At 49.6% G+C, this 21,292-nt stretch overlaps 1 protein-coding gene across 3 annotated transcripts; it reads left to right on the top strand.

Annotated features, from left to right (window-relative positions):
- The first annotated feature begins 31 nt into the window (after positions 1 to 31).
- FES (FES proto-oncogene, tyrosine kinase) lies at positions 32 to 19,966 on the top strand. Of its 3 annotated transcripts, XM_088139295.1 has the most exons (19): positions 32 to 2,695; positions 2,997 to 3,261; positions 4,376 to 4,549; positions 4,737 to 4,833; positions 7,254 to 7,437; positions 7,731 to 7,868; positions 7,971 to 8,096; positions 8,356 to 8,478; positions 9,199 to 9,385; positions 9,685 to 9,777; positions 12,424 to 12,633; positions 13,868 to 13,990; positions 14,083 to 14,136; positions 14,995 to 15,113; positions 15,913 to 16,007; positions 16,388 to 16,511; positions 16,892 to 17,049; positions 17,235 to 17,357; positions 19,504 to 19,966. In XM_088139295.1, exons 1-19 carry the CDS (start codon positions 2,598 to 2,600, stop codon positions 19,644 to 19,646), a joined length of 2,634 nt encoding a protein of 877 aa, XP_087995421.1. In that variant the 5' UTR covers positions 32 to 2,597; the 3' UTR covers positions 19,647 to 19,966. The 3 variants fall into 3 exon arrangements, with proteins under 3 accessions (XP_087995421.1, XP_087995420.1, XP_087995422.1); XM_088139294.1 differs by lacking the exon at positions 19,504 to 19,966 and having other exon boundaries at positions 17,235 to 18,364; XM_088139296.1 differs by lacking the exons at positions 14,083 to 14,136; positions 19,504 to 19,966 and having other exon boundaries at positions 17,235 to 18,364.
- Positions 19,967 to 21,292: the final 1,326 nt, after the last annotated feature.

Genomic DNA, 21,292 nt, shown 5'->3' with positions numbered 1-21,292 from the left:
ATGCACCATCCCTACTTAATCCAAACCCAGGAATATTTGATGCCCTGAGCCTGCCTTCCATCTTGCGCTCGCTCTCTCCTGGCAAAGCTGAGAAGGGCCCAGGTACTCGAGGGGGTGGGCAGATATTCTGGTACGCCTTCGAATTCCAAACAAAAGCAACCAGGCCAGGTAAAATTCAGGGGCAGGAGCTCACCTCAGAATGTAAATAATGTGAATGTAGGCGAAGGGCACGGATCCAGCTGATGGCTGTACTGAGTGGGGTGGTCAGTCCCTACCAGCATTGGTCAGATGCCATCCTGAGTGCCGTCTCGCTTCTGGGCGCCCCCCTGAAGAAGGATGCAAAGACATCAGGGAGCTTCAGAGAAAGCAGTCAGGGTTTTAGGGGGGGCTGGAAACAAGGTTCTGTAAAGAGGTTTAAACCGGAGAAGACCGGACTGCAACAGCACCACTCGAGCACCCGAAGCGAACCGCGCAGAAGCCAGCCCAGCCGCCCGGCGCGCCGGGCACGAGAAGCAGATCTAAGTTGCGGGAAGGAGGGCAGCCCGAGAGGAGACGCCGTAGGTGCCGAGGGCCGCAGGGTGGGTTCCTAACCCTTCTCCGGAAGCCGCCTGGATATTTATGGCGCGGCCCTACCTCCTGTTTCGGAGAGGGGGCGCCGCTGCCCCCGAGACCCGCCGGGCCTCGCCTTTCTGGCTGGCGGAAGGCGAGATAATTCCAATGCCGCCCCCTCCTGGCGGCGGACTGTATAGCAGCCAGCTCCGCCTCTGAGCCCCGCCTGGCAGATGATTAAACTTTGTAGGAGTTTAGCTTATTGGAGAAAAAATAACATATAATATCCCCCCGTTTAAACTAAGTAATACAGTTCAGGCATTGAACGCAGGAGATAATTACAGCGCTTGCCCAGATCATGATAACACACGGCAAATTACATTTTTTTAAAAATCCAAAAAAATGCAGTATTGATGGTGGTTTGTTCCACTGATCCCTTTGAAGATGCTGAGTATTCAGAATTATTGCAGATTACAAGAGGATTCCAAAGGAAAGATTATATGAAAAATATATGTAGGAAAGCTGAGATGAAACACCCATCATTTATACAGTGAAAGACTTAGCCCAGAAAACAAATGTAACCCAGCATAATTTCCTGTTCTACAGAAATAAGAGATTTCCTGAAGCAAATGATCCTTTGGTTCAATTTTCTAGAGATTTCCAGTATTAATCAGAGGCTGCAGGGGACCTGGGAAGCCTTGTTCCTCACCAGGCACTCTCCGCTCTGTGTTCCTCTTGCTGACAATGGAATAGTTTTTCTACATCCATGTACATGACCGAGACCCACCTCTCCTTCGTGGGGACATGGATTGTGGAATCTGGCATGCAGGCAACATTCACAGCAAAATAAGTGCCCAGAAAAGTAGTGGACTACCTGGACCACCCTCAATTATGGATGCCTTAATTTGGATTCAGTGGCACCTTCCAACTCTGACCTCTGAATTAGAACTGGAACTTTAGTGGCAGCAGGAATCCTGGCTGATTGGCTGGAAGCCACTGGGCTCAACCAGATGATCCTTATCCATCTTCTGCCCCCCTTGCTGTCGCTGCTGGCTGGGAGGCCTTGCCAGAGATTGAAGGACAAAGGGGCTGGGCAGGAGAAATGGAGGGAAAGAGCTGTATCCCAGGGGAGGGGCTGGAAAAAAGGGCAGGGCAGGCTGCACTGGCTTAGAAAGAAGCGGGAGGGGGAGGAGTGGCAAAGAGAGAGGAAACTCTGTCCAGGGTAGAAGAGGCAGAGGGAGAATTCCAAACTGGCTGGCCATATCCTTTATGCAGCTAATTTTTTAAGCGATTGTCGACTTTGTGGCCACTAAATCCATTGCATGTTACATGTTCTTAGTTCTTTTTAAGCCCTGAATCTCCAATTCTATTTTTATGGGAGGGGAAAGCATCTGTTTGTAATGGCAGTCCTGTGGTCAAGGAAGGCCCTGGCTTCTCAGCAGTGCTTGCCTGAGCTTCCATGCAGGGCAGCTGGCCAGGCCCAGAGCAGCTTTGGGCTGATCTAGTTGCAAGGGAAGAGGCTGATTACAAGCCGGAGTGTCTGATCACTTTTGCATCTACAGGTCCAGAGAGGATCTTGCTTCTGGGGGAAAGCAGGGCACGGGCTCCTCGGCTCATGTGCCAAGCTGACAATTTCATTGTTGCATCTCTGGTAAAAGTTTGGAAAAAAGAGAAGGAACTACCTGTTGAATGTCTGCCTACCAAACATCTGTAAGAAAAAAAGACTTCTCAGGGATGCAGAGCTCAGCTCTCAACAGCCAGGACAGCACTGGGCTCCAGGGAGTGGCTGGTGTGGTAGGTGGCCTGGCCGCCGGCCCCTTTTCCACTGCCCAGGCCTCTGACCATCCAGCGGCCTGCCAGCCAGCCAGCCAGCCAGCCAGCCAGCCACGCATCCCTTGGGGCACCTGTGGGCCTAGACTTAACCCCCCCACCTTGCCCCCCAGCCAGGAGGCTGGGTCCTGACTGCCACCAAGGAAAGGGCTCCGCCTGGCCCCACTTCTGCCCCTCAAGCATGGAAGGAGAAGCAGCGCAGGAAGAGGCATCTTGCAATGCCGGGCGGGTTCTCGGAGGCTTCCTGTTCCTCTTTAGACCTTCAGACTCGCGAAGGGTGCCTGGGCGGCTTCAGGTGGCCGCGGAAGAGCGCAAGGTAGCCCAGGGAGGGGCGCAGGGTCTTCCGACCGCCGCCCACGCGGGGAAGGCTCCGCCGCCGCCTGCCTCGCGACACGCGAGGAGCTGGAGCCGGAGGGGCCCCGCCCGGACGCGGCCCGTGCCCGCCCGGCTTGAGGGCCTCCGCTTCGCTGGCGGGGGCGGGGGCGGCGCGGGCGCCTGGCCGGGGCTTTGCTGAGGGGCCGCGGCGAGTTCGCCGAGGCAGAAAGGCGACGGGAAGAGGCTGCGGTGAGCGCCGCGTCCCCCGGGGCTGGCGGCGGCTCGACTTGGCTTTTTCCTAGGGCGGCGGCGGGAGCGGAGCAGGGTTGTAGGGCGACGCCCCGGCCGGCGATGGGCTTCGGGCTGGCGCTCGGCTGCCCCGAGGGCCACAGCGCCCTGCTGCAGCTGCAAGAAGCGGAGGTGCGCCTGCTGGAGGGCCTGCGCAAGTGGATGGGGCAGCGAGCCAAGAGCGACCGGGAGTACGCGGCGCTGCTGCACCAGATGCACTGCCTGGCCGGCAAGCAGGAGAGCGGCCGGCAGCCCTGCCTCGGCGGCCAGATCGGCCAGGTAGGCTGCCCCTGGCGCCCCTTCCCCGGGCCGGCCATCTCTGTCTCCCCGCGCGCGCTTTCCTCGGCCGGCGTCTGCCCGATCCAGAGGCGGCGCATCAGCTCCGGGGCCCAGCAAAGCGGTTGCCTCTGCCGGCTGGCTCTGCGGATACAGGGCCGGCTGGCCGGAGAAGAGTAGCGTTAACGGGCTTTTTGGAGTTGCGCATCGGAAAAGACAGCCGGTTCGGTCTAGCGGGGAAGGCTCGGGCCAGAAAGCAGGAGGCGGAGACCTGGGCCAGTCCCTCGGTCTCAGCCCAGCCCACCTCATGGGGTGGCGGTTGTGGGGAAAAGAGGAGGAGGAGGAGGAGGAAGGGGGACTAGGGATGTTCGCCGCCTTGAGTTATTTATAAAAATAAGAAAGGCGGGATAAAGAAAATCTAAAAAAAGCCCTGTGGAAGGATGTGTCTCTTTATCCTTCTTTGCTATTTTGGTTTCAGTCCCGCAACTGCAAGTTTGGGTGGGTCCTGTCAAAGGCATCCTTTCGATATTCTTACTACTGTGGCTGTTTGGTGGATCAAGGGAGCCGCAAATGTGTTACAAACAACAGACAATGACTTGTGGGGCTGAGATTTGTCACAGGGGTGCAGGATGCTGTTAGGATTCCAGGTTGGTCATGCAACGTTGGCCCTCTTCAGCAGAGCTGGCGTGGTAGAGAAGAGTCAGGTGGATTGATGAGCAAAATGCATTTAAGAAATCCAAAAGGCCAGAGAGGAGAGGGTGTGGTGTTTTCAGGGTCTTTAAAATCACCCCACGTTTCTCCTCCCTGATCAGGAAAAAGTGGGTCAGTTAAGGAGGGAAGGGGAAACGGCACCCTTCCTTCAGTAGCTGTCCTGCCTGGAAGCAAACTAGCAGCGAAGCCTGAGGACCATCTTGCTTGCAGCAGATCCCTATCTGTGCCCTTCCTCGGAAATGTCTTTGCCCAGCCTGCCTGATAGGGCTGTTGGTGGGGGGAAGGAAAGCAGGTCTGGTGCTGCATCTGGAGAGCAATATATCCCCCGTCCCATCCCGTCCCGTCCCGTCCCGCAGCTGTGATTGTGCCAGATCTTGCCAGCTTCGGACCGCCTTCTCTTTTGCAGTGTTGGTGGTCCCTGGTGACTCAGACAGAGGCACTGAGCCAAGCTCTACAACGCCATGCTGAAGCCCTGGTTGCCGGCCCCCTGAATACACTGGCCCTGCTAATCCAAGACAAGCAGCAGCTGCACCGGTGCTACAGCGAGCAGTGGCAACAAATGAACCAGGATTTCATCCGGGTACAGCTACCTGGCACAAATGGCCATCCTCAAAGGGAGAGCTTTGCCTCCACCAGATTCCAGAGAACGGGCCAGGAGGAGGGTGACGCTGTCTATCCCTGGCCCCTTCCAAGGATGCTTGTGCTAAGAGCTGCCATGAGCAATTGTTGTTCCAACCCTTTTAACGTTTCCTTCTTGGCTTTTCCAGACCACGCAGCAAGAGCCTGAGCGTTTGAAGGCCCAGTACCGTAACCACATCCGTGAGTGTGCTCAGGCCAAGCGCAGATACCAGGAGGCCAGCAGAGGTGCGTGCACTGCAAGTGGACAGTGGCTTTGTCACTCCAAGGGAGGATTGGACTAAAGGCCTTTCTCATCCCACGCCCTGCTTCCCAGCAACAGCCAACCAGAGGTCTCAAAAGGAGCCATCCAAAAGGAGTCCTAGTCCTGCAACTGAGGCCTGCTGGGATGGAGATCATGACAAGTCTTGGTGGTGCTTGTCAATGACCTCTGTCAGGACCAGATTGGGTGGTGCAACTTTGCTGGTCCTGCTTGATCTCTCAGTGGCAGGGGATGCCACCAGTCATGGTGTCCTCCTGGAGTGGGGAGTGGAGGGCAGCATTGTTTTGCAGTGCTTCTCCTTCCTCTGGGGCCCACTCCTGTCGGTAGACGAGAGAGATCTAGCCTGAAGCCCTTGTTCAGTAGGGTTCTGCAGGACTCAACATTCTCTCCATTACATGGAGGGTTAGGGTTAGGGTTAGGGAATTGTATGAGACCCCCTCAGCATGGGGTCAGGTTACATCTCAACCCCAGCCAAACAAGTGATGCTGTGAAATCCTGTCCTGTGCCTGGAGACACAGGCTTAGCCTCAACCTTGGTAAGATCAAGTGGCTTTGGTTTCAAGGGCCTTCTGGTCACAGTGATTTAACGTCTTTAATTCTCAATGGTGTGGCACTTACCCAGTTAGAATTGAAATGCTATTTGGATGTCTTCTTTAATTCTCAGCTCCTGCTCATTGAGCAGATCGCAGCTGTGGCCAGGAGGGCCTTTGCACAGATCCATCTTATGCACCAATTGTGTTCTTTCCTGGGTCGGGAGGCCCTTCTCACTGTCACTCTGGCCCAAGTCAACTCAGTTCGGATTACTGCAATGTACACTAAATGGAGCTACCCTTGAAGACCACTCAGAAGCTACAGCTGGTCCAGAACGTGGCTGCACAAGGGCCTCCCCCCCCCCATTTGCCCATGTAACATTGCTGCTCTGCAAGTTACACTTACTCCTGGCGGCCTTCTGGGTGCATTTAACCAACCATCCACCATTCAGTGTGTTGGTGGGCACCTATAAAGTCCTTCCCAGCCTAGGACCCAATTGCAGACAGGATTATTTTTATCCTGTTATTTCTGCCTGATCAGCAGGATCTGGATAAATTGGTGCGTTCGAGTTAAGAGTAAAGAGTTGTCATCTTTATTTATTTATTTGATGTATATTAATTGCTCTACTTGGGACATGAATCAGGATGGCATACTTCTTCAATAAGTCATAATCAATGAAGGCCACATTTAAAAAAAACATACACAATCCAAAACAGCAACATACAAACATAAGTGCTGAGAAAAAAACTCATCCAGTGGATCAGGACCCTCTTCCAGACCTAATGCCTGTGAAAAGAACAGGTATTCTGAAAGGGAGGGGGGGTGGGGCCATCCGGATCTCGGAGGAGGCTGTTCCAGAAGCAGCAGTGAAGGCACGCTTCCTGGGCCCCTCCAGCTGACATTAGTTGAGTGACAGGATGCGATGCAGACCAAGCATGTCTTGCAGGACCAAAGCAACGTCCCTTCTCTGTAGCTGAGCCAACCCTGAGAATGATCCCTGAGCCAACCCCCCCAGTTCCCTGGAGGTTCTATTGGGCTTTTGTAAATGTGGCTCTTTCAGCAGGCCCTGGGAAGGTGTAATGATCTGCTCCCTGAAGGTGTTGACTGTTGGGAATAAGTCTGCTTTTGTTACCCTTCTCTGATATGTGACATGCATTCTGGTTTTTAGGTCTAGCATTTTATTGCTTTTTATTTGCTGGGTTTTGTTTTTTTTTACTTCAATAAGGCTCTACTGTTTGGAGAAACAGTCATATTTCTGTGGGCTATGCCCACTCTATCATATCCTCCTGATTTGCCCTTTTTTCTAATCTAAATGGGCTTGAATGCTGCAACCTTTTTTTACAGGTGTGTTGCTGTGCCTCTGGTTGTTGGGTGACTTTTTTTGCACCACTCCTAAATCCAGAATTTCCTTTTTGAGATACAATCAGAACTTTGGTGGTATTCATGGAATAGTTGCATCATTGCTTTGTACAGAGACATTACATTAGAAGTTTCATTTTTACTCCATTTGTCAGGGCTTTCTGTCCTAAATTTGCTGTTTTTATAGCAGCCACATTCCACCTTTTCAGTGAAAGGAGAATCCCCAGCATCCGTAATTGTTGCTAGCTCAGTCCCATTTGCGTATCAGTGAAGTCAGGGCTATTTTGTTCCTTCGCTGAGCTTGCTCCCTCGGACCCCATTTCCTCAGGCTTCTGAGCAGCTCTCTGCCATCTGCCGAGGTCTTGTCCTGAATCCTGAGACTCCTTGGCAGAGGGACAGAACTGCCAGATGTCAGGCAACCTCACTGATTTGTGTTGAGATGCTGCCCTGCACTGTTGCTCCAATCCTATTCTCCCCTTACACGGCTCTACCCTCAGAAAAGGAACGAGAGAAGGCCAAAGACAAGTATGTCCGGAGCCTCTGGAAGCTCTACTCGCTGCACAACCACTACGTCCTGGCCCTGAAAGCGGCCGAGGTCCAGCACACCCTCCACTATCAGCAGATCCTGCCTGGCGTCCTCCAGTCCCTGCACGGCCTTCTGCAAGAGATGGCTCAGATCACGTAAGAGCCGATGCGCCACAGGGCAGCCGCGGCTGATACCCCGTGGACTTCAGCCGGGTGGCCTTGTCTCTTAAGAAGGGAAGGGGAAGCAAAAATAGGTTGTGGGGATAAGAGGGGTAGAATTAGCCGTGATTCTTTTTCTGACCTTGTGCCCCAATTTCTTCGGCTTAGTATTTCATACTCATTGTCCGCACTCTGCATGACCCTGCTGACTGCAGAGGGAACAGCGTGATGCGTGTGTGTGTGCGGATGCTGTTCCTCCTCTGTCCAGCCTCCTGTGTTTGCACCAACAGAAAGGCAACCCTGCAAGAATACGCCAGCATCACGAGCCTGGTGCAGGAGGAGATGGTGGCTGTGCACCAAGCAATGGGCAGGGCCATTGAGCGCATCCAGCCTGCCACCGACTATGAAGAGTTCCTCCCGCCGTGCAGGTACTCCCTGCTGCTGGTTTGTTTTCTGGCCGGTGGGGAGAAAGGGCAAGAGAAAGGGACCTGGGGCATTTCTTTCTGATGCCGGGATGTCCCTCTCTCCAGGTGCGAGCAAGAGATGCCAGCCATGGTGACCTTTGATAAGAGTCTGCTAGAGGAGACCGAGACCGAAGGCCTGCAAGAGGGACAGCTCCAGCTGAATGAACTCACCCTGGAAAGCCTGCAACATACGTGCGTGTGGGAAGGCAGTGCCCTCTGGATTTCCTCCTGGAGAGAGGGCCACTGGGTGGGGCAGTGATCCACTCCATGTTCACGGTGCATTTCTGAGGCCTGGTGCTGTGGATGGAAGGAGAGAGGATGGCCTTGTCCCAACTCTGTCCTCGTGGTCCTTGTGCCATGCCCTGGGGGTGAACTTGCCACCCTGGAAGCTGAGCCTGAACTTAGAAAGCTCAGCATGTTTGACAGAAGACCACTTTTCTCTGCTTTGCAGACTTACCTCCCTGGAGGAGGAACTGGTCAGTGCCACAGAGAGCACTGATGGCCATCGCCAGCGCGTCCAGATTCTGGAAGCTGAAATCCAGAATGAGGAGATGGCTGGAAGTCCAGGAAAACGGTGAGCCTGCGGCTCTGAAGCAGGAACCTCCATGTATTGTTGAATTGCCACTCTGTCTCCTTCACTATTATCCAAATTAAAGGGTGCAGGCACTATAGGGCCAGTCATGAGGAGGCAAATGAGAGCAGCAAGCTCAATTCAGCAAGAATCATGCGTCCCACCTTGCAGTTATGGAACAGCACCTGGTTTCTTGTCTCCCTTTTCCTGAGGTTGTGAAGTATGCCTTGCAGATTTCTCTGACCAGAGGCCAAAAGATGTGGCGATATTTGCAACTCCCTGCCGCTCATTCCAAAGCCCTCACCTTTTCCCACCCTCCCTCTCCTCTGTCTAGCATTACACAGCATTGGTGACAGTAGATGCTTCTGCCCCCCATCGTGCAGAGGGCATTGAGATGGGGGTTCAGGGTGTGCCTTGAAGTAGCCTTTCTCTCCCCACTCGTTCCCACATTTTCTTCATGCAGCAGCTGATCTGAGAGAAAAGCTCCTCTTTGTGAAGAGAGAACCTTTCATTTTTCTCTTCTTAATTGCTGTAGGCAGGTCCAACCCGAGGAGGCCACGTGTTGGATGCAAAGATGTCTTGTGCCAGAGGTCTTCTCTTTTGAGGGTTGAAGCATTCCCTTGATCTTCTGCCACAGAAATGCCATCCTTGGAAAAATGTCCTTTTCTATGCATGGTGTCCTGGTCTCGGTTGCTCCATTCAATGCACCTCTCTCTTCCACAGCATCCTCCTCCTGGGAAGGCAGAAGTCCCTGCATGAAGCTTACTACCTTCTCCAGCTTGCTCTGGGCACTCAAGAAAAACTGAAGGCCCAAAGGGATTTGCTGCAACGTAAGCTGGATGAGCTAGGGTCCCTTGACCCTCCACCTGCCCCAGATCTGCAGGGTGACAGGCAGTCACTGTCTTCTGGGGTGAGTGTGAAGCCCAGCAATAGAGCAAGAAAGAGGTGGTAGTAAAGTATATCCAGGGGGGACCCTGCTACCCCAGGGCAATCTGATTGTTGTGCTGATCAGGGAGAAAGGAGGGCACAGGCGATGTATTTGGTCCAGTCAGCCCTTTTTCTCTGCAAGCCACCAACTTCTCTTGGATAGGCTAGATTCCAAACCTTGGAGGGCTGCTGTGTGGCAGCACTGAGCTTGGCTCTCTCGGCCTGTTTGCCTCCACTCCCCATGCTGAGTCCTCTCTCTCTCTGCCCCTTCTTTTCTGGCAGGAGCAGGAGCCAGAGCGAGATTGGGGTCGAACAGCACCAGCTTTGGAGGCCCTGAAGCATCACATCTCAGGCATTTTTCGTCCACGCATCTCTGTGAGTGGCCATCCTTGCTTGATGCTCCTCAACTGTATCCCTACCCAGCTGGGTTTCCTGACTGGTTAGGCAAGGCCAAAAAAAACCACCTCATGTCCCATATAGCTGCTCTCAATATACATTGGATGAGAAGTTGGGTGAGGAATGTGGCAAAACTGGTATTTATTCAGAAGTAGCATAATTTTTTCTAACTTTGGAGTAAAATCATTAAAAAAAAAAAATCTTACTGCCATCATCCCAAAACGAGAAGCCTAACATTCTTAAAATAATGTAACGTATGAAGGTGCATGGACATGGCACTTTGCAAGGAGAGGTGGTGAGTGAGCAACTAAAAGCAAAAGGAGAGGAACAGGAAATAGAGGAGTTCCTGAAGTGAGATCAGTATGTTTGTAATTAAAAGAAAAAAGAGGATTTAAAAGAGTCTCAGAAAAGTGTGAGGGTAGCGAGATTGATTCTGAATCTTCTGGCTTTTCACAAGGAACTAAAAGTGGTGTAATTTCAACCACTGCAGTCAGGCAAAGCTGATGGATCTACAAACATTTCCTATTATTAGAAAAAAGAGGAAACCAGAAGAAGAAATTCAGTAGAGTGACAGCTAAGTTGAGAAATCTAAAGCAGAACCCAGTGTCTGTGGGGATGGGAATGTAACCCTCAGTGGAAATGGAGAACCATTAAGAGAGGAGGTCACAGTATAATAATTCTACACACTCACCCATCTTGCGATTCCTTTTTGGGGTAAGCAGGGTTATGCAGAGTGCAGAAAAAGAGTGAGCAAAAGTAGGGATCAAAAGAAATTAAAGGCAGGAAATAAACCAACACTGTCCATGGGAAAAGGTTAGGAAATGTTAATCCACTGCACTTTTCCCCTCTTCACTCCATGTATATACTCTTGCTTTAATTTAATTTAATTGATTTAAAAGGATCTTGGCCTCCTAATTTTCTACCATTACATGTCAGTTGGAGACAACGTGTTTCCTTTCCATCAATTCTAAACTTGTCCCAGGCATGAAGGCACATTTGCCAACTTTTGGGGGTTACCAACTCTTGTCATTTAACTTATCAGTTACTGGTAGAAACACACCATAGTGAATGTCTTCCTTCTACATTTTTGTGGTTCAGGTTTTCTAAATATTGGTCTGACCTCCTGAAATAACAGCCCTTGTATGCCCCTTGTTACCACAATCTCTGCACATTTTTCCTCTGAAAGCTCCCCGTCTCCTAGGATGGGTCCCCACAACGCAGCTTTGCTCTGATCCCTGGCCCACAGCTGGGGCCCTGTAACTTCAGAGCTGATGCAGAACTCTGCACTTTGGACCTCCTCCTGACACAAGCCTTGCCCTATGCAGGGTTTCTGGCTGGATCTTTTGGGATCTGCAGGCCCCCCTGTCCCTTCCAGCTACCAATGCAGCCATTTTGGTTGTTGCTGCTGAAGCAACAGGAAACCGGGGGAGGAACAGCAGCTGAGAAAGCCAAGAGGAGGACAATCTATTTCTACAGGGGTCAGCAGAGCGTGGGTGGGTGGGTGGTCTACCTGCTGTTACTCAGGGGCAGGTAGACCAGAACCTACCTCTCCAAAGGAAGGGCCCCCTTCACACCTGGCATTCTTGGCCAGCCTAGTCCACATTAGCTTTTCCACCCACTGCTGGGCTTGCCAACCATGTCCCTGAGGCCAAGCCCAAAACAGATTTTGCCCAGACTGGAGCAAGTATGTTAAAGCAGCTGTCTGGATGTGGCCTTGGAGTTCTTGTTCTGATGTTGCCTTCTCTCTTCTGAGCTTTGATCCTGGTGATGAAGTTCCTTCCCCACACAGGCATGGAGCATTATTGTATTGTCTCTCACACTTGCTTAGATGATTGTGAGCAGTTAACTCTTTAGTTTACAATAATATTCTATGAACAGTGAGTGTACGATATGAGTTATTTCTCTATTAAGAAGTATGTCAACTAACCCCCCCCAGCTGATCAGGTAGTTCTGAGTTAACCATAATTGGGACTGGCAACTACATCACTAAGCGATGTGCTCATAAAGTGAAAAATTATGTGACCATGCTGACTTCCAACGGTAGTTCTGGCAGCACTTGTTAAGCGAATTGTGTGTGCTTGTTAAGCATGGCATCATGTGACTGCAACTTGCAACTTCCTGCTGGCTTCCCCATTAACTTTGCTTGTTGGAAGCTGGCTGTGAAGGTCGCAATGGTGATTACATGACCGTGTGATGCTACGACTGTTGTAACTGCACACTGGTTGCCAAGTGCCCAAATCGTGATCAACGTAACTGCAGGAACACTGCAACAGTGTTGACTGTTTGAGGAGTGGTTGCAAGCCGCCTCATTCAGTGCTGTCAGAACTTCAAACAGTCTCTGAATGAGTGGTCACTAAGTTAGAACTACCTGTACTAAATGATTGTTCAGCTTGTCCCATTTCTCTTGTATCTCCTTTGCCTGTTCTCTTTCTTACTCTCTCCAAAGGCCAACTGCTGCTTTCTTCTTTCCCCCTTTCCTTCTCCAAGTTCTTCTTGCTTTCTTGCTTAAAGGGATGGGAACTATCCACACTCTCCTGGCACAAGGAATGATTCTTCCTATGCAGGGAGATGGGTCAAGAAACTTCTGAAAGAAGGTATTGTGTTGAATTTCTCTCTCTTCCACAGCTGCCACCCCCTCTGCCTCTGCTCCCTGAGGTGCAGAAGCCCCTTGGGCAGCAGACCTGGTACCATGGTGCCATTCCCCGCATGGAGGTGCAGAAGCTGCTGCAGACCAATGGTGACTTCTTGGTGCGTGAGAGCCAAGGCAAGCAGGAGTATGTCCTCTCGGTGCTGTGGGATGGGCAGCCCCGGCACTTCATCCTGCAGGCTGCTGATGTGAGTGCCTGGGGGAACAGCAGGGTTGGTGCTGTTAGTGATGGGAGGCAGCAGGCTCAGCACACCCTGTGCGAACAACCCACCAAGCCAAGTTCCATTCACCTTTGCTCATTGTGATGGGTAGGAACAAGCCTTCTACTCCAGTATTGACTATCCTCTTTGGTCATTTGTAAAAAGAGATCTAGGGGCCTTGACTGAGCAGAACAGAACCCGAGAGAATCCAAAATCTCACACATTATGAGATTGTCAATGCATATACCAAAGCTGGGTTTCTGTGCCGCCCTTTGGTTTCAGAGCATCCATACAGAGCTAGGTAGGTTGTGAATCTGAAAACTGATGGAACTGGAGTGGATGGCAAGGAGTAGATAGTGTTGGGGTTAGTTCTACCAAGGCATTTAAGAGTTCTGGACACAAAAATATGAGCCACATGCTTGAACTCGCTGGCATATTCTGGAAGAAAGTTATTTCTGTGAAAAGGACTGCGTCCCCAGTTCTCTACACTGTGAATTTCAGCTGGATATAATCTTGGGCCAGCTGTGAGTTCTGGTCTCCTTGTGTAGAGTTCATGTATTGACAGAACTCACAATTCTCGGCCTTCTTCATGAATGAAGTTAGTGGGAGGGAAATTCTTTGCACGAGGTCTGGTGTGGAATAAAGTTCTGCCACCAGGTGGCTTGGAAGGCTGTAGGTTGGTATGAGGATTCATAACTCCAGACAGCTTTAGCCATTGCCCTTGAGCACAGCGGGCCTGTTGGGTGACCTCTCTGCCATAGTACCGACATGCCTCCTGTTTGCTGCCTCAGCAAGATCTATATCCCCGCACTTTGTGCTTCTTGGGGTAAGGTTCCTGCTTGATACAGTTCTCTGGAGTGCTGAATGCGTCTAGCTGGAGTTTCCTGAGCAGCAGCAGGTTGCACTGACTGAGCCTCTGCACTTGATCCCTGCCAGCTTTCAGCCTTGAGGCAGAAACAGAGCAGTATCTTAGTGTCAGATGTTACCAGTGATGGGGAAGGTGTGGAACCTGGAAAATCTCTGCTCTCCAGGTCATTGGAAATACTCTAATAATGCTGCTTTGTCCTCAAATGCATCACTAAATTGGTCCAATGTGTACCTCCTCTACATTGGCACACTGTTTAGGAAAATGTAGAAGAGACAGCAGCTGCATAAAGGGGGCAAGTGACTTCCCCCACGAACTAGTCATCCAGAGTAATGGCGGTGGTGCTGTTTCCCCCAGAATCTGTACCGCTTGGAGGGCGAGGCTTTCCCTACCATTCCGCTGCTGGTGGACCATTTCCTGAAGTCCAGGCAGCCCCTCACGAAGAAAAGTGGCATTGTGCTGGTCAAGCCCATCCCCAAGGTATGGCTTCCAACTGAACCTGGTGGTGGGGGTGGTGCTGCTGCTGTGCTGGGGAGGGCCCTAGTGGAAATGACGGGCTGCTCTTCCTGCAGGACAAGTGGGTGTTGGACCATGAGGATATCCTGCTTGGGGAGCGCATCGGGCAGGTGAGTGATCTCTTAGCACAGCAACCCTGCTGGATGGAGGGAACACCCTGGCTGATCTGTTGTGCCGTCACCTATACTTGGAGCTTTCCTGTTTTAAGCAACAGGTTATTTCAGAAACTTCAGTTGCCCCCCCCCCCAAAACGGAGCTGCTTACTTCTGGATGTGCTCCTTGTCCAGCCTTTCACCAAAAGGGCCTGTCCAGCATGCCCCTGCTCTGGAGCAGCAGTCTGTTGGCTGGCTTTTGGATTCCTGGGGGCTCTGTGTCACTACTTCTTCACTGATCTTGCTGCACAAAATCCCCAGTTCTCCCTACAGTCTTGTTTGCCCTTTACATTCTTTTCCTTTCAGTTCCTGGTTCCAAGCCTTTAGGGAAGGGCCTGCCTCTGGAATTGGAACCCTTCATTTCTGTGGAAATTTTCTGGCCTTACAAAGGAGTTGAAAGAGCTTTTTAGTGCATTAGTGGAAGGTCTTATTTAGCTGATGGTTCTGGGTGAACGCCTGGTTTAAATAATTATGAATACAGTTGTATTCCAGGGCATTGTTTAAAATGTATTGCTGTGTTGGTTTAAAGTTTACGTTTGTTTACTGAGACTTGAGCTCGTTTCATTGCACTGATTTCTAATTATTGTTTTATATTCTGCAGCAATCTCATGTTTTGGTCTTTTTTGTAGGTGACTTGGTAAAGGCACTTAACAATTGTTGTTATTCAGAAGTTTAGGAACTTGCTTGTTCTGCCTGAATGCAAAAAATTTCAGTCCTGCCTTTCTAGACCAGTCTTGTGCTATCCTTGGGCTGGAGAAAGTGGGTGGAAGGGGGTGAAACAGGGGTTGCCTCAGTGTCTTGGTCTTTGTTCCACAGGGCAATTTTGGAGAAGTCTTCAGTGGATTCTTGCGCTGCAGTAACACTCCAGTTGCAGTGAAATCCTGCCGTGAAACACTTCCAAATGAGCTCAAGGCCAGGTTTCTGCAGGAGGCTGGGTATGTATAGAATGGACTCCTGGTTAGCTGAGGCCTTCAGCCAACCCCAGAGTTGGGCACCCCAATGCACACATCAAAGTATTTCTTAGCCAAAGCCCATTTTCAGGATCTCCCTTTCAATAGAAGTTGATAGAATTTATAGTCCCCTTCTTTTAAGCTGCTCCCTGTCACTGGCCCCCCAGGTACTGGCTCTTTCCCAGCCTGTAGGCAAACTAGTGGGGACAGCTTCTCGAAGGCAGGCTTCAGAGGCTTCAGCCTGCTCTGGCAAATCGTTTAACTGCAAGACTGCACCAGGTCCCTAGCTGTGCATTCCTGGATCAGCAGGGAGCTTGGACTCTACGATTCCTTGGCAATGGTGCCATTGCCTTCTCATAGTATATTTGTGTTTGACACTGGTGGCTCCTGTTTTCTGAGTTTATCTGAGAGGAGCCGGGAAGCATAGAGATGCCCCTGGGTCCAAGGGAGCTGGCTGTGAAGCCTTTAGTAACTGTTTACAACCCAGAAGTATTGTTTTCACAAGAGTCTTCCTTAACTGGAGCTATTGAAGGGGAAAGGGATTTGGCAATAGAAATCTTGGCAACTAGATACATTTACCGTAGCATCCAATTGATCCCAATCCTCTTGCTAACCACCCATCGATAGATACATGAAGGAGAAGGGTGCTAACAATTTTTCTGATGAAGAATGTGCAGATGTTCTGCCCCTGTAATATTTTGCAAACTGCTACCCACTTTCCCAGGCTCTGAGAAGCCCATTATGACTTGTCCTCTTCCAATTCTGTCTACTTTTCCCCTTACAGGATCCTGAAGCAATACAGTCACCCCAATATTGTCCGGCTCATTGGAGTCTGTACCCAGAAGCAGCCAATTTACATTGTCATGGAACTAGTAAAGGGTAAGTCCTGCCTTTTGCTCCAACTGCTTTCTTCAAGCTTAGACCCCTTATTCCCCCCTCCCCCAACATTTACAGGAAGTAATGAGGGAAGACAAATTGGCTATGATGGTTGCTTAAGAATTTCCTCCCGCCCTTGTGCTAATCTGATATATGGTAGCAACTGTTCCACGAATGCCCAGATGCTCCTCCTCTTTTCTCTGCTGCTCACCTGGGAACCCATCTGCACCTTCTGTGAACTCTCCTGGGGAAAGGCTGAATTGGGCCCCTCAGTCCCATCCTGTCCTGCTGCTCAGGTCCCCTGGTTCCTAGCACTAGCAGATTTGACTCCTTGAGATGCTCCTGTCGAGGTGGCTCCAGCCCTCTGCCTTCTCCCTCCACAGGGGGTGACTTCCTGACCTTCCTGCGTAATGAGAGGGCTCAGCTCAGAGCCAAGGAGCTTCTGAAGATGGTGGAGAACGCTGCGGCAGGGATGGAGTATTTGGCCAGCAAGCGCTGCATCCACCGGTCAGTCTGCCCAGCCCAACCTGCAGCTAGGTCAGGAGGAACTCGTGGTGGGTTTAGTTTAGGCTTTCCTGATGCCTCAGCCTGTCTGTTACGGCCATTTTCAATTTGTCCCGCCACCAAGGCTGCTCATTGTTGCAGTCAGAGGTGGGCATTATGCTGGTGACTGGAGACTTGATTGAGTTGGTCACCTTGTGCCCTGGTGAAAAAGCCAAGATGCCATCTCCTGTTTGTGAAAAGGGTGGAGAAATAGTGAGATAGCAGTGTGTAGCCATTTGCAGAGGCTGCTGGAAAAGGACCTGACCACCAGGTGGGGTTTGGCATGGCTGAGTCTACCTCTGAGCAACTGTGTGATTGGCCTCTGTGATTCTGCTGCTTTCTAGAGATCTGGCAGCACGAAACTGTCTGGTGACAGAAAATAAAACTCTGAAGATCAGCGACTTTGGGATGTCACGGGAACAAGTGGATGGCATTTACTCCTCCACCAGTGGAATGAAACAGATCCCTGTGAAGTGGACAGCTCCAGAGGCGCTCACTTACGGTACACAGACCCGTGGCTCTGGCCCTGCATATGCCATACTCCAGGTCTGCTCTGGGGCCTTGGTTGGGTTGTTTTCAGCCATGGATAATGATCTTCTTGCGACCACTGTCCCTGCCAGAAAGCTTCTAGATTATGGGCAGCTTCCATGGGATCGCATCTCATGCCCACTACCCTTTCCTCCTTAGGTCGGTATTCCTCAGAAAGTGATGTCTGGAGCTTTGGGATCCTGCTCTGGGAAGCTTTCAGTCTGGGTGCCACACCATATGCCAATATGAGCAACCAGCAGACCCGTGAAGCTGTGGAGAAGGGTGAGTCTCAAAAGGATTTTAGCAGGGGGAGCAAGAGGCACAGGGTGGTAGGGTTCATGTCTGAGGATCTGAGTAGAAACCTAGCAACCATGTGGCAAATGGGTTTGAAGGGAGTTGGGAACTGCTGTAAATTCTGCAGGATTGGCTTAGGTATACCTGGGAATCTGAACTGAGATCTGAACAGGAAGCTAGGGGATTGGAAGTGAAAGTGGTGGGTATCATGGTCAGGCCATCTCTTATGAGGCTTTGATTGACAGACCCTTAAGTTGTTCTGTTTTCAGAATCCAATAGATTCTTTGGCAATACCTACAATGAAGGTTGGTAAAGATGACAGAACTTACTGAGATGGCCAAATTGACTTGTTTGATTAGAGAAAAGACAATATCTGCACTTATTGCTGACTTGGAAACCCCTTATGGACTTTTTGCGTAAAACAGAAAAAAATGAACTTATGATTTATGGTTTTGATGATTAGTTGGGATAGATTATAGAAAGAAGAGAGTCATGATGTAACTTTAGAGAAAGAGGTAAATTTCTAATTGTACTTATAACTGCTGTAAAGAAGATCAGAAGCCACTTCTCTGTATCTTTTTTTCTTTTCTTTTCTTTTCTTTTTTTCTTTCTTTCTTGGACTTTTAGTTCTCTTTGCTTTCTTTCTTTCTCTTTTTTCTTCCTTACTCTATATTATATTAGTTTGTATTAGTTTTGATCTCTGTTTTTTTAAAAAAATTATCCAATAGATTCTGACAAACTGCTGAACCTTCTTCAGGAGTTCCCAATTTGACATGCTTTGTGCTCTGCTTGTCAAAGCCCTGGGCTAACTTTGAAGTAGTGGTCTGCCAATAATTTTTCCCCCAAGGGCTCTCTTCTACACTACAACATATAGTTAACTATTTTATAGTAATGATGGCTGAAACAAAAGTAATTTCACTATTGTATTGTTGAAGGCTTTCACGGCCGGAATACGATGGCTGGTGTGGGTCTTCTGGGCTGTGTGGCCATGTTCTGGAAGTTTTGTTTCCTAACGTTTCACCAGCATCTGTGACTGGCATCTTCAGAGGGCAGGAGCATAGACAGGAGCAGTTCTCTCTGTGCCCAGGATGATGTGACCCTTTTGTGGGTATTTATAGAGATCTGAAGGGGGGGGGGATTGGGGGGGGTTGGTGGTGGGGGTGGGAGTTAGGGGGAGTTGTGGGGTGGGGGTGTGGGGGTTTGGGTTAATGAGTGGCTGCTTGTTTTGGTGTCAGAATGTGTGTGTATCTTCCTGGGGGTTAGGCAGGGTTTTTTCTTCTATTGAGTTCAATAGAAGAAAAAACCCTGCCTAACCCCCTGGAAGATACACACACATTCTGACACCAAAACAAGCAGCCACTCGTTAACCCAAACCCCCACCCCCCCACCCCTCAGCACAACCTCCCCCCTTCAGATCTCTATAAATACCCACAAAAGGGTCATATCATCCTGGGCACAAAGAGAACTGCTCCTGTCTGTGCTCCTGCCCTCTGAAGATGCTGGTCACAGATGCTGGCGAAACGTTAGGAAACAAAACTTCCAGAACACGGCCACACAGCCCGGAAGACCCACACCAGCCAATTTCACTATTCATATTCCAGCAGGGCTTTTTCATCTGGTAAAAGATTTATTAGAACTAAATGTTGGAAAGAGACATTAGAACTCCAGGAAGGTCTGCTGTTAATTATTAAGATACTTTGAAGATAAAAATCACTGCTATTGGCTTTTACTGTTGGACCTCAACAATTAAAATTCATTTGTTGATTTCAGCAGAATGGAAGACCATTTTATCAGCTTTGGCTGATTTGCCAGCTAAGGTAATTCCTACTAGATCAAGAGACTCTGCTCTTGTGCTGGTAACCTCCCAGCTGGATTACTGCAAGGCAATATGCTGATAGCTTATCCTTGAGGATGACTTGAAAAATCTAGTTAGTGCAGAGTTCAGCCACATAATTTTAACTGGTACAGCCAGGTTTGTGATTGGTTGGTTGGACTGTCTGATTTGGTTGGTTTGGTTTGGTTGGTTGGTTGGTTGGTTTTAAATCTCAGAAAGATACTAGGTGAGCTGTGAACAATGTTGGCTCTGTTTCTTGTTAGAAGTCCCTTCCATGACCTAGTTATCCCTTTTATGCAGGTACCCGTCTAAGTCCTCCAGACCAATGTCCCGAGGAAATGTACCAGCTCATGTTAAAATGCTGGGAATATGAACCACAGAAACGACCAGACTTCAGTACTATACTCCAAGACCTGATTGTGATTCAGAAGAAGCAATGGTGAGAATGCTGACTTCAGGATGTCTGATTCTCAAGTCCAATGCTGTGTTGAAGTTCCAGACCATGGGTATTTCTTCACTCCTGGCATATCCTTCTAGTCACACAGACCAACTCCCAATCAGGTCACCTGCCAAGCGCTCGGCTGTGGTGGCCAGAAGAGACCCAAAGCTTGGTCTTTAATGTCATCTGTATTTTCTCTGAAGTTGAAAATAATAATTATAATGTTCAGATTATATCCTCAAAAAATGCATGCCTGATTAAAAGCAGAACCTAATCTTCATCTCAAATAAGACAGACAAAATATGAAGCTACAGAAGAAGGAATTTAAGGAGCAAAAGGACTAGTATTTTATAAACACTTAACTGTGATGGGGTGGAGGTAGGTTTAAATGTTTTCATTTGAAACTAAACTGTTAAATTTCATAATGGTTATAAAAGCACCACCGGAAACAAAGCGAGGCATACTTCTAGCCTCATCCAAAGCATACCACAAAATCCATCATTTACAACCCTAATACCACAGCATCTGTTCAGATCCACATGACAGACACACACAACCAAGGATTTGAAGGAGGCATTTCTCAAGCCACAGCATTCACCCAGTGAAACAGATCAACCAAGCCACAATGGTTCCCAAGAATTCTCTATAGCAAGGCAGATCTAGAAAGCAGCACCAGCACTTTATAGCTCCCAGCCAAAGCCCTCAAAGCAGGAGGAATCATGATCAGTGATCTATGGCCCATGCCTTGGGCGATAGGCACGATTTTGCTTCCTGAAATTGCTATGGCCAGTAACAACAGGCTGCACCAGAGTGATCCAGATACAGGGATCAAATCCTGCAGCAGAACCAGATGCTAGTCCTGCCCTCACATCTAGGAACATCACCACAACATTGGGGGATGTACACTTGCTTGTTCTCCATTGTGGTCATGCCATCATTTCTCTCCCCTGGATAAATGGCAATTTGGCCCAGAACAAATAAGCACCAATAGCAAAATCCAAAAGCCAGGGAAGGAACAATTTCAACTCTTCCAGATGCTCTGGGCTGATCTCAAGGTGACAATCAGTGAAAAAAGGAATTCCAGCTATCAGTTTCATCTTGAAAAAGCTCAAATGGAAATCATCAGTAGGTCCTATATAATTGAATTAAGAGATTAAACAAATCAAGACTCTTATTCAGTTCAGAGGTTCCGTGTTGCAACTTATTTGTTTGTGGGGATTTCTCTCTCCCATTTCTTTCCCTTCTTTCTTATCTCTCTCCCCCCTGCCGCCCCCAGAGCAGTATAACAATAAATTTTTCACATTCTGTATGAATCTCATGGTGGTGGGATATTCAATCAATAAAAGCTAATGCAATCATAAATGCATGCCTTCCTCTTTTTTCTCTCCCATCTTTTTGGCTATTTAATACGCCAGTTCATGTGGGACGGTATAGATGGCAAATGTTTTGGTCATTATTAAGCCAATTTTAGGGCATAATGCAGTTCCATTAATTTTCCACCACTGTTCACAAGTCAACAATTCATCCCCTTCCCACATCGGGTATGCTTTGGCTGACAGGAAAGCAGGGTCCCACAGAGCCTCCCTTAAAACCTCCCTGGAGCGGAAAGGTTACAGGGGTGTCAGCCACGGAACCCATCTACGCCCTGGG

The sequence above is a fragment of the Python bivittatus genome, unplaced genomic scaffold (assembly GCF_059951505.1).
Source record: "Python bivittatus isolate LINGU-HERP-01145 unplaced genomic scaffold, Pbiv_v1 ctg000210_np1212, whole genome shotgun sequence".
Classification (NCBI taxonomy): Eukaryota; Metazoa; Chordata; class Lepidosauria; order Squamata; family Pythonidae; genus Python; species Python bivittatus.
Note: the sequence above shows the minus strand (reverse complement) of the source record. Positions and strands in the feature narration are given on the sequence as shown.